Source organism: Cherax quadricarinatus, chromosome 20, assembly GCF_038502225.1.
Source record: "Cherax quadricarinatus isolate ZL_2023a chromosome 20, ASM3850222v1, whole genome shotgun sequence".
Taxonomy (NCBI): Eukaryota; Metazoa; Arthropoda; class Malacostraca; order Decapoda; family Parastacidae; genus Cherax; species Cherax quadricarinatus.
This window is the reverse complement of record NC_091311.1, coordinates 46,990,435-47,003,732: the sequence shown is the minus strand read 5'-3', so window position 1 is coordinate 47,003,732 and position 13,298 is coordinate 46,990,435. Positions and strand designations below refer to the sequence as shown.

The following is a 13,298-nucleotide window of genomic DNA, read 5'->3' as shown; positions in this document are numbered from 1 at the left end:
TGGTTTGGTCATTTAGAGAGAATGGATCACAGTAGAATGACATGGAAAGCATATAAATCTATAGGGGAAGGAAGGCGGGGTAGGGGTCGTCCTCGAAAGGGTTGGAGAGAGGGGGTAAAGGAGGTTTTGTGGGTAAGGGGCTTGGATTTCCAGCAAGCGTGCGTGAGCGTGTTAGATAGGAGTGAATGGAGACGAATGGTACTTGGGACCTGACGATCTGTTGGAGTGTGAGCAGGGTAATATTTAGTGAAGGGATTCAGGGAAACCGGTTATTTTCATATAGTCGGACTTGAGTCCTGGAAATGGGAAGTACAATGCCTGCACTTTAAAGGAGGGGTTTGGGATATTGGCAGTTTGGAGGGATATGTTGTGTATCTTTATATGTGTATGCTTCTAGACTGTTGTATTCTGAGCACCTCTGCAAAAACAGTGATAATGTGCGAGTGTGGTGAAAGTGTTGAATGATGATGAAAGTATTTTCTTTTTGGGGATTTTCTTTCTTTTTTGGGTCACCCTGCCTCGGTGGGAGACGGCCGACTTGTTGAAAAAAAAAAAAAAAAAAAAAAAAAAAAAAAAAAAAAAAAAAAAAAAAAAAAAAAAAAAAAAAAAAAAAAAAAAAAAAAATTCTATCTTCACTGGGTAAATAGTAGGACCTGCCTAACAGTGTTAATGCATTCCTGAAAATTATTTGCAAGTTGACTGTTCAGAACTTGAAACCTGTTTTCCCATAGACACCCATGTTATAATCAGAGATGCATTCTCAAACCATAATTTTTTTTTTTTTTTATTATCACATAATTTTTTTTTTTTTTTTTTTTTTTTTTTTTTTTTTTTTTTTTTTTATCAAACCATAATATTGATTATTTAATTCTTTTTTTTTTATATTAAGTATATTTACACAGTAGTTTTCATTCAATACTATTCCTTTTCAATTATGAATAGTATTAAACATTATTTAATATAATCTATATATGCAAAACAACCACAGACAGAAGTTGAATGATAGCTCAGGGCCTTTTGTGTTACAGGCCACTTTTTGAAGAACTTGCAACAGTGCAACACGAAAGGCCTAGAGCTATTATTCAGTTTCCCCCTGTGGTTTTGTATTTGTTATCACTAGTTTGCAGTTATTCCACATTATATATACAGCCTCTCCTCACTTAACACTGGAGATAGGGACCTAAGACCCCGTCGGTAAATGAATTCGTCACTAAACGAGGAGCATACTATAATGGTAGTGAATTTGTCACCCATCTTCGATATTGTTTTAATGTCACCTTTACACCATTTATAACATTTCTGGTATATTTTCAAATGTTTATACAGCAGTGTACTGTATATTGTAATGAACAGAACTTAGGAAATCAGCTCTAATATGCATTATTTAGGTATAAATACTGGTCAGAGAGCCCGTGGTAAGCCCGAGGCATCGGTAAACGAGTATGTTGCTAAGATGAGGAGACGGCCGACTTGTTGAAAAAAAAAAATAGTAGTAGGTTGGTAAGTAGCAACCGCCCAGGGAGGTACTACCGTCCTGCCAAGTGAGTGTAAAACGGAAACCTGTAATTGTTTTACATGATGGTAGGATTGCTGCTGTCCATTTTTCTGTCTCATAAACATGCAAGGTTTCAGGTACGTCTTGCTACTTCTACTTACACATAGGTCACACTACACATACATGTACAAGCATATATGTATATACACACCCCTCTGGGTTTTCTTCCATTTTTCTTACTAGTTCTTGTTCTTGTTTATTTCCTCTTACCTCCATGGGGAAGTGGAACAGAATTCTTCCTCCGTAAGCCATGCGTGTTGTAAGAGGCGACTAAAATGCCGGGAGCAAGGGGCTAGTAACCACTTCTCTTGTATATATTACTAAATGTAAAAGGAGAAACTTTCGTTTTTCCTTTTGGGCCATCCCGCCTCGGTGGGATACGGCCGGTGTGTTGAAAGAAGAAAGAATATATATATATACATGTATATATATGGAAATGGGAAGTACAATGCCTGCACTTTAAAGGAGGGGTTTGGGATATTGGCAGTTTGGAGGGATATGTTGTGTATCTTTATACATATATGCTTCTAAACTGTTGTATTCTGAGCACCTCTGCAAAAACAGTGATAATGTGTGAGTGTGATGAAAGTGTTGAATGATGATTAAAGTATTTTCTTTTTGGGGATTTTCTTTCTTTTTTGGGTCACCCTGCTTCGGTGGGAGACGCCGACTTGTTGAAAAATATATATATATATATATATATATATATATATATATATATATATATATATGACTTGTGAGTTTACTGTTTTGAAGAATATTAACAAGAATAACACATGAATGATGAAGCTTTGAATTAAAAGGTGTATCATGCTAGGTGAGGATTATTATGAGTATTTGTAATCTCTGCCTTGTGTATTGTTGTCACAGTATGTAAGATGAAGAGACTTGTGAGTTGATGGCCTAAGTGGCTGACAACGACAACAACAACGAACGACAACACACACACACACACTCTACACACAAAATGACTTGAAATAGCGAAGTGGTTTGGACATTTAGAATCTTTTTGAAAGATTAGACAGACATATTTGAATAATGAGAGAGGCACCACAATATTGTGTCAAACTTTATAGTTTGGTGAAATATGTAAAGTTTGGATAAACAACCCCAGTGAAGAGTGAAAGACATTGGTGTACTAATATTCCTCAGGAGACAGAAATTTTAAATAAAATTAATATTTTATATATTAAAATTTGTATTTTGGTTCATTAATAATTAGCATGCATAATTATTTGAGCATTCAGCTCAGTTTAAAGAATAATTCTATTTCTGGTGGTTAGGGCGAGATGTACAGTATACTTAACTATCTCTGTATTGTACCAGTTGCCCACATTTACCTAGTGGTAAATAGGTGCCTAAGCATTAATCAGCTCTTGTGGGTTGCATCTTGGGGAGGATGGCAATGAAAAAAGCTGTACTTTAGTAAAACTTCAATTTAACTGATTTCAGAGATAAAATCTTCTGCATAAATTGATTTCAAAAATAATGAACAAAGTCCATTGTTTCTGAAATTTTTATCCACCACAAAAGATCAGTATAGTTGCTCTGCAGTACTTTTAACTTCTATATTTTCAATGATTGCTTTAGTGTGCATTTTACTGTACGTATACTGTAGTGTATTGTAGTGTTCTTGTTTTTAACATTATTCAGGTTTCATGGGCACTCAGTATCACTGGACACACACACTCCTTCCTTTTAGTCTGCTAAATTGAGGTTTTATTATTCAGTGTTTAGAACACTATGCTGATGTGCTTGAAGGAAACTCAAGGATGAAAACTATGGTTATTTCTTGTAATGTGTAAATTTTTTATTGTTGATATAATAGTTAAAACTGCTTGTAATCAACTAAAAATGCTCATTCTTTATACTGTGGTTTGACCATGAACTATTAGAGACTATTTAGACCACATTTTAACCCGTAAATGGTCCAAACGTATATACGTTTTTTCAACATTTGACTATGTAAAAAATACTTTGATCTACTTTTTTTTTTGTTATATTTGAAAATATGTAAAAAAAAAAGTAGATCTACTTTTGTAGCACTACACATGTGAACGTAGATCTGCTTGGACCGTTTACGGGTTAATGAAACTATGGTAAAAGGGTTATTAAATGCAAGATATGCTGTTGTGTGATCAGTTGCAAGGTTAGATATATTGTGTTGTGGAAGATATGCAATATCATTAGGATGAATGCTACTTCAAGAAAGGTGTCTTGATCCATAAAATTGTTTCTATTCTTCCTTGGATCAGACCCGATTGAATTAAATTGAGTTATGTATTTCCTACTGGTTTAGCACCCCTACCCCTGAATATAACAATTTAAGGTGATTGTTTTTTTTTTTTGTATAATCATTTTCATTAGTTAGTACTGCCTACAGGAGGTCCTTAACTTAGAAATGCTTAGTTACAGTTGTCTGCACTTATAAATGGAGCACTCATGTACCAGTTAAGTTTCAAAACTGCCAAGCCACACTATACATCACTGTACACATAACTCTTAATTTGAAAAACCAGAACCTCTACTTTTTTGTAAGTTCTGTACCTCGTGCAGAATATTTTGTATATGATGTAATCTTTTTTTAAATTCATGGGAAGCATTATGCTCATAAGGCTCACACAGCCTCTTAGCTCTAAGGAGTGGGGTGAAAATCAGGTTTGATCTGATGAAGGGTAGGGTAGTTTGTTCCTTAAATCAAGAGCCTTTCAGCAGCACCAAGGCACTTCCCATGAAGGAATTTATAAAAGGCCAAATGGGCAATAGATAAAGATTATCAGAATTATATTCAATGAACAATTTTATTAATGCTTAAAATTTTAATTTGAGAAATTAATTAAATCCTCACTAATGGGCTCTTGATCCAGGGAAGTGGACTTACCTTCTCCTTTTTTAGGATTGGTCCTGATTGCTTTCAGAGTCAGTGTTTCCCTCAAGATTGTACTAAATTGTAAGCAGTAGCTTATGCCTAGATTGCAATTCCAAATATATTTTTAAACCCAAAATACTACACACTTGGAATTTATTAAAGTAGCAAATGATTGGTTTACTACAAGTTGTGCAATATATGCTTTAATAATGTTGCTCAAGAATTGTCATGTCAGTTAACAATAATCACCTTTTGTAACCATTTGTGATATTTGAAGGATTAATACAGTCTTATTGTCTTTGATGAAAGAATGGCAAGAGTGATTGTAATATACAGTTATAATTTGCTGCACTAGTTATGTAATATTTATGTCGTAAACATATTACTAATTAAGTTGAGAAGGCAAGATACAATATATGATAATCTTGTTAAGATTTTTATTATTATTCTACATATGGCATCCTTTAGCATTAAAATTATTTCAAGTTGACAGATAAACTATACAACACGATGGTACCGTCCATTATGGAGGAATACACAAAACAACCAGGTTGTGGAGAACATGTGCCACTGGGGTAGCACAGTATAAAATACCTTATTTAATAATATAACATTACATGAAATTGGGCAACAAAAAAAATTCTTTCTTTTGTAGAAGAAAGTTGTCTGAGCAACGCCATATTTGCAGACATTTGGAAAGGGCAGGGAGTAAAATGGAATAAGAATAAACTAGGACCCTAGGTCGTCTTGATATGAGGTTTTGCTTGGCTGCATCTTACCCAGAGCCCTTGCTGTCTTTATTGAGAATCTGAATATTCAAAGCACAGAATATAAACAAATAGGTTACTGTCACAATGACCCAAAGTAAACCTCCAAGTCAGATTCATAACAGATTCAAGAAAATGTGACAAATATTAATTAGGGATCCTGGGTGTTACTAAAATGTGAATTTATTGTAATATAAAAAATTAAAACACCCAGAATCCAAAATAGTTGTATCTGCCACATTTAGATACACTCATGGCAACACATACTTTATTATGACCTATTGGACCAATTACATACATACATTACATCCATACATCACAATGTTCACTTGTGTTCAAGAGAAAAATAGAAAAATATTTTTGATATCACTGAGTTCTTAGAAGATCACAGTGAAGGTATAACACCCCTATTCTGGGATATAACAGAAAATGAGAATAAAACAGTCTTCAAAAATGTCTTTGAAGATATACTGAAGTACTGTCCTTCTAAATAAACATTCAAAGAACCTAGCAAGTCACAATCAAACCAAGAATTTCCTATGTTAAGAGGAATATAAAGGAACAATTAGCAAGACTAGTGAACCTAAATACTGATACTAAGCAGTGATATGATAAGGAATGTAAAACAATACAAGCAAAAAAATTGTACAGGAAAACAGAGCTGAAGCAGCTTATAAATACAGGCGAGTTAATTTCACGCCCTTGATTGTACTTGGGGGGGGGGGGGTAAAGATGCAGATCACTTTTGAGAGATCATGTACCATTCACATCTCAATAACAAAACTGTAGAGTAAGACAAAAGAAAGAGCTAGAAACATTTTGAGAATATCACGTAGTTGAGAGAGTGAAATTTATACAACGTTTGTCATGCCTATTGGACACCTGGAAACTCGTGTCTGTGAGAGGCTTGGCTCCTATCACCTATGTAAGATTAACGCTATACTACTCCCAGCCAAGAGGTTAGGTGAGAGAGTCCCATCCAGAGAAATAAAAGTCTGTAGGTACTTTCTACACTGTACAAAACATGGGTCGACTTGGGTAACCAACAACAAAATATTACATCTACAGAGGTTTGCATGGCCTCATTGTCATAGTCAGTTTATCCCAAAAGCGCCCATTTGCCTAGTTTATAAATCACATCGCCAAGAGATTGCACTTGGTACATTGTTTTGGCAGATATGTTTGGGATGTGAAAAACCTCTGAGGGTTATCCACCCTGACACTACTAACGTACAAAGTTTGGCTACTTACTAGATACAAAACAAAGTATTCTGTAAACAATACTGTTAAATGGTAGATCACAATAGAATTTCAATCTGGGTATCGTGAGTGGCACATGAAATAGCTGAACACCGTCTCGCTTTGTATCCAAATATCCGCAAACTAAATTTCTCTAAACTGCAGTTGTGAATAGTGGGTGTTTAATAACCTTAACAGTCAAAATAAAATATGGCAATATGGCATTTGTACAAACCTTAGCAGCTACACTTATAATCTTCTACTGATTGTGAGATTCATTAAACCTCTTAGAAGAGGTAAAATTACTTAAATAAATTTCCCAGAAATCACTTCTATAGTCTTTATTTTTTCAACAAGTTTCCACAAAGCTGAGTATTATGCACTATCTCTTGTGCATTATTGCACTTTTGCTGCCATCAGTACACAGCTAGCTCCATGACAGCCATGTAGCAACCTTAAAATATTATGAAGTTCTATTTACAAAACAAACCGTCAGTCCAAGCTCACCAAGTCATGACAAACTATGTCCGATTATGTGTCGGCAGCGAGTCTTCAAGGGAAGTTACGATTCCTTCAAATAAAAATGATGCATAATTGAAGATCACACAGGTTTTATAATAGCAGACTGTAGCTCAGTTTGCATCTTTACAAGCCATAACATAAACTGAGGAATGTCTCATAGCGTCTGACTCTCAGTGGCTGGCTGGCGGTGGTGGAGGGGAAGAAGTGAGATACTTGGCCACACCGTTATTTCTTGTCCATATCCTTGTTCTTGAGATCTATGGAGGGTGTAACGGTGAGATGGGAGTTGGAGGAGGGAAAGGACTTCTCGAGGTGCTTCAGAGACTCCGTCAAGAAATTCTGTAAGAACACTGTAGTTTAGTCAAGAGAATTTGGGAACTGAAATTGCTACTTAAAATTCACTTTACAAAATAGTTTTCAGCATAAGTAGTACATTATGATGCATCATATAATCTATAAAATATTAGCATTAAAATATGTAACCACTTCCAGTACAAGACATCTCCATTCTAAATGAGACATTCTCTAGCTGCCTTTCCACAAAGGCACACACTTCATGTAAAGTGTTTTGATGCCAGCGAAGAACTTACTGTAATCACCTTCCTTGTATCAAACCCTATTACATACTTCCTATTCTACAATCGATGTCTGACCCTTATGCCTACAGGCTAAGCATTTCCCCATTAATACAGTACTGTATATGTATAAATATAAAAAAAAAGGCCACAAAGGCATACCTTTCGTGATTTACTGACCCATCCTCACTAGGGCACACCTATCATGACCCATTACACTTTCAAAAGCTCCAGACATAACACTTTTCACCTCCAATACTGACTGCTTTACTCTAATCCCACACTGAATGATTGATTTAGTTTTTTTTTTTTTTTTATGAATCTGACTCCTTCCCGAGATATACATACATACATTATTGCAAAATGTTCACTAACAGCATTTGCTCTCCCACTTCAGTCTAACACTCGTGTGCCTGCTGGATATTCAAGCAACTATTTGAAGGCACAAATGCAATACAGAACACTTAAAAATTTCGCATCACTGTGGGAGGAGAGTTTACAATCTCCCACAGCACACATAAGAACATAGGATCACTGCAAGAGGCCTACTTGACCAAACCAGGCAACTCCAAACTTACACCCACCCACATCTACTCGTAACCTATTTTTTAAAGCTACTCAAAGTTTTTGCTTCAACAACGCTATTTGGGAGTTTGTTCCACACATTCAAACTACTATCAAACTACATGCAGTGATTTCCTATACCCTTTCTACCCGTTAAGGGAGGCTTCTTGATGCTGGTGAGGGGTTCTTTTGATCCAAGGAACTGTACCATATCCCTCTTGAATCAAACCTAAATGCTCTGTATGACCTCCACCGGTTTAGCGTGGAGGTCATACTTTATAAATCTAAACTTGTCTATCTAAATTCATTGCTGCAAGTCCTCTCCTGGTTAGATATCTTATAATATATCTTTATTTCTACAAGAACATATACAAGATATACAGTCCTAGCTGACATCAATGATATACTACTAAATAGAAAGCCGCTTGTTATGCAGAGTATTTGGGGCAAATTAGGTCAGTTTTGTCACAGGATGCGACCCACACCAGTCGACTAACACCCAGGTACCCATTATACTGATGGGTGAACATGAACAGCAGGTGTCTTAAGGAAACACGTCCTGATGTTTTCCAGCCGTATCGGGGATTCAACCTCCGAACCTCAGTGTGTGACCTGAGTGCGCGAGGTGACACCTCCCCTACACCTCATCACCTTATTCGTATTCCTTATATTTGTTCAGTCTTATCTCACCAATTACGGGCCTAAGACACCACAAGCCAAATTTATGGTCTGATGCATTTGTAAAGAAGGAAATGTAGATTACCCAACTCTAGTATGTACAAACCTGAATAGCTGTGAGCGCGGCTACGATGGCTGGGGAGCCGAAGCCGTGAGTAATGAGAGAGAAATGTGTGAGGTGTCGCTGGATGGATGGCTCCAGGATTATCTGCGGCCGAGTGTTGCACAGCGGCGACCTGTCTTGGTTCAACAGGTCCATCAGTTCTTTGGTAATTTGCCTGCAAAACAGAGTTCGAGTTACGAGAAACGTGCAAGTTTACTTTAAGCCGAGAACCCCAATGACTTTTTTTTTTTTTGGGGGGGGGGGGTTATCCTAGGTAATTTACAGTGTATGATAATTGTACTTATATGCCCCTGTACCTAAATAAACTTATTTAATAACTTTAATTTAAGAATTAAAAGTATTCTTGTCTGGCCCTAGTGCGGTCGATAGGCTTCAAACCCCATTAACTAACAAAAATGAAAATCAACTTTAAACACCCTGAATTCTTTTAGCAATAAAACTGTTACATATTTTTTAATAAATGTTAATTTTAAGTTCACTTATAATGTACTGATTACACGAGTCATTAAGCTGTAACTCGGCACAAACACCAAGACTAATTCCTAAAATATATATTAAAAGAATATATGCATATATACACTTCAGCGTATATATACCTCTGGGGTATTTATACTTGCACCTTCTAGGATATACACAATTTTCAGGTTATATGTTGCACATACACCTTTTAGGATAATATGTATGTATGTACCGAGTAGTTATAATTGGTCAATTAGCAAACTCGTTTAAAATTAGGTCCTTCCTAAAATTTTCCCTTATACACTTAAAGATGTATATTTTTCATTTATGTTAATGTAAAAATTAATAACTTATCACAAAAGAATCTTAGAAAACTTACCTAACTTTTTATTACAAGCGCAATTTAATTTAGCCTAATCCAACTAAATATATTTTAGACAAGTTTACAATAATAATACACAATGAAATATATTTTTTTCGTTACGTTTAGAATGACTTTTGCGAAATTACTGCATACACAAATTTTCACTAGCCTTATTCGGCAAGAAGGGCGTTGCTAATTAAGCCAAAATCGCAAGTTTTACCTATTCGGTACGACACTAGAGATGGGACACAGCAACAAGGGGTCACAACTGAGGTTCAAAACTCAAAGGAGTCGCAGGGATCTTAGGAAGTATTTCTTCAGTCAGAAAGTGGAAGAATCTAAGAGTGTGATGTAGGGGAGGCAGAATTCATACATAGGTCTAAGAAGAGGTTCAATAAAGCTCATGGAGAAGGGAGTGGGCTTAATAGAGGCCAGCTCAGAGGCGGGGCCAGGAGCTATGACTTGACCCCTACAACCACAACCGAGTACACACATGCATCTCGTAGTGTATAAGCACCTATACATTTACATATATGCCTTAGTGGATATACTGATATATACACTTGTGTATACATTTGCAAAATTCAAATAACACCTATCAGAAATAGATATTCGCGTGTATGGAGAGGCAATTACTCACTTGGTAGCGAGAATGAGGTCCTTGCGTCGGTACTGTTCTGCTGGGTCGGAGTGTTGACGACACAAGTACTCTGCTATCTGCCGGGCTGGGAACTCTGTCTCACACACGTACCCAAAATCTCGTGCCAGGTGGATGGCCTCGCCTGTAAAGCAACAATACTCTTTAGAAGCGATGCAGATGGGAATCTTCAACTCGATAAAAAAAAAAGGTGATTTTCAGAGAATGATGCGGCACAACAGCAAGCACAGGATAAGAATAAGTCAATACAGTTTGATATAAACTCGAGATCTTGCTGCTGTAGCCTGCCGTTTAATTGTATAAATTATGTACTTTGGATGCAAGTTTACCACAAGAATACTAAGATATCAAAATAATCTTGAGTGAATCCTAAAATACTCAAGACATGCTGCAATATTACTATATATCACTTTGTATCATAACGCTTATTAAAGCATTTTTTTTGTATTAAACTTCTAATTTCTTGTACTTAGAGGTAAGCCTTGAAACAAGTTGGGAGAGACCCGCGGGAATTAATGCACAGTCAGCTCTTGTGCAACACCTCTAATATGCTTTTTTTGGTAGGTGCAATTTAAAAAGTACGTCCAAAATTACACAGCAAATGAAAAGGCCTTCATAGTACATGATATTCCACTCTGGATGCACTTTTTCAATCACATTTACGAACAATCGCATTTTACTGGAGCTATATATAAAATCTCGTTCATAGGCCTAACACAAGCAACATCGGGTGTTTTGTTTCCCAATGAACGGTGTTCCATCCTCAATACATAAGATTCACTTGCTGCGCTATTGGTTTTTATAAGCGCATTCTATTAACAGTTGTCATTATATTACACGAGATAAAACAGCCTCGACTGTGAACATTTGTAAGCGTCAGTCACTTGAGACTTTAGTTATTGATAAATTAGACACATGTGCAACACTTGGGTATCTTGATTAAGGAAAACTTTCGCGCCATAGTGGCTTCATCAGTCCATACAAAGGAGGACTGATGAAGTCACTGTGTGGCGAAACGTTTCCACAATATACTCAAGTGTTGCACATGTGTAATTTCTCAACTCGTCGGTTCTCTGACCCATTTGTCTATATTCCTGTCAGACACAGCAAACATCTTGGGATCATAATATAGTGAATTCTTCACTTGCCTAACCTTTAGTCATGACCTACTTCCACATTTGGATTTGTTAAATGTGATACCACCTACGACTACTGCACTTCACCTGCCTACAGTATATAAGCAACTTTTTCGCGCAAATGCTGTATTCTTTTCAAAAGTGATGGACTGATTACATCGACTCCAGGCTGAGGGACTGATAACCTGAAACTCCTCATCTTCACTTTTCCCCTTTGGCGAAAAGTTTCCTCAAGAAAGATACCCAAGTGTTGTACATGTGTCTAATTTCTCAACGTGTCGGTTCTCTGAACCATTTATCTGCACCTTAGTTATTGTGGGTTAGTTATACACTTCAATAAAGCATACATACGTTAAGCTAATCATGCCTAACCTAACCGGGAAAAAAATAAAAATATTAAATTTTCGTTATAAGCTACAGAAAAAAAACAATTAACAAAATGGACGTTCTGGCTAGAGATCCGGTCAGGAAGCGACTAAAAATATAAAAAAAAAATAGTGAAGCACTAAGCATTGCTCACCCACACGGGTCTAGAGCCTTTTGCGAATGATGGTAATGTTGATAATTATAATGATAAAGGCGGTAGCGGTGACTGACAATTTATCATAAAGCAGCGTTAAGATATTTGTTCTGATCAACTTCTCAAGACACCAAATATAGAAAGGCAGGCAGGTTTTTGGCAATTAGGAGCTTCGTTAAAGAATAACCTTCAGTCATAAGTCAACCTGGCGGAGGTACTCCAAAGAATCGACAGGAGTTCCTACGGATCAGAGGGAAAGAGTCAATGGATCAAGAAATCATTGCAATAGTCAGCAGAGATTCACACAGCAGCAAGATTCCTTCCAGCCACTCGCCTCGTTATGGGAGGTAATCTAACATGCTAGGAACCAACAATCTGGACAATTTAATACCTAAACTAGGGAAGTAAATCTTTTGTGTATATATACAGACAAGTATTCCTCGGTGGTTACACTGCTAACGTAGTGTTAGCCTCTTGCAGGCTAACAACTACGGTGCTCTTCACACCAACTCCAAGGCTGAGGGACTGATTACCTACATAGTTCTGTCTTCAAGTTATGTCCTAGAATCTGTATTGATAAAGCCACTGGATGGAGAAACTTCTACAATAAAGATACCCAGAGGCTGTACAGCCCTTGTGGTTTAGCACTTCTTTTTGATTATAATAAGATACCCAGATGTTGCACATGCTTGTAACCCTGTTGAGGTCTCAGTCAAACCACACCCAACATTTCTTCTGACTCGGTTAATATTCTACTGTGACGTGATATTATAATTTATTTTTATTTTGTCATTTGATAAAGAGAGGCATTTTTATTTTTTTTTTTTTAACATTTACGAAAACAACTCTCCGTGGCGCCTTAACTTTTTTTATTTTTATTTTATACTAACTTATAGTTAGACCTAATACAAACTTGTCAAGTTCAAAGAATGGAGCAATACAAGTATAAAAGTTAAATAAAAAAATATTAAAACATGTGCAAGTGTTAAACATGTGTCTTATCTTGTCGGTATTTTATACCATTTCCAGCATAAATACAACACAGGAGACGAACTATAAAAGAAAGTTAACACATGCAGTGGTAACAGAAATGGTTATAACTATGACCATAATTTTTAAAGGGGTGGACCGGTAAGCCAGCGGAAGTCCTCTATCAGGTGACCAAAAGCTCCAACGGCGGGTCATCACCTAAGACCCGCGTCAGGAAACACTTGTCCTGTTTCCTCACGAGCCTCCCCTAACCTAATACAGTGGTATACTGTACAACC

At 36.5% G+C, this 13,298-nt stretch overlaps 1 protein-coding gene across 11 annotated transcripts in view; it reads right to left on the bottom strand.

Moving 5' to 3' along the window:
* Nucleotides 1-4,847: 4,847 nt before the first annotated feature.
* The window catches only part of TfAP-2 (transcription factor AP-2), a 445,395-nt gene continuing 436,944 nt past the window's right edge, over nt 4,848-13,298 (bottom strand). For all 11 annotated transcript variants that reach the window (XM_053793580.2, XM_053793507.2, XM_053793533.2 and 8 more), the window contains 3 exons: nt 10,357-10,498; nt 8,876-9,047; nt 4,848-7,291 (listed from right to left, as the gene is read on the bottom strand). In XM_053793580.2, the coding sequence (XP_053649555.1) occupies nt 7,178-7,291; nt 8,876-9,047; nt 10,357-10,498 (428 nt within the window). In that variant the 3' untranslated portion in view covers nt 4,848-7,177. The remainder of the gene's footprint in view (nt 7,292-8,875; nt 9,048-10,356; nt 10,499-13,298) is intronic.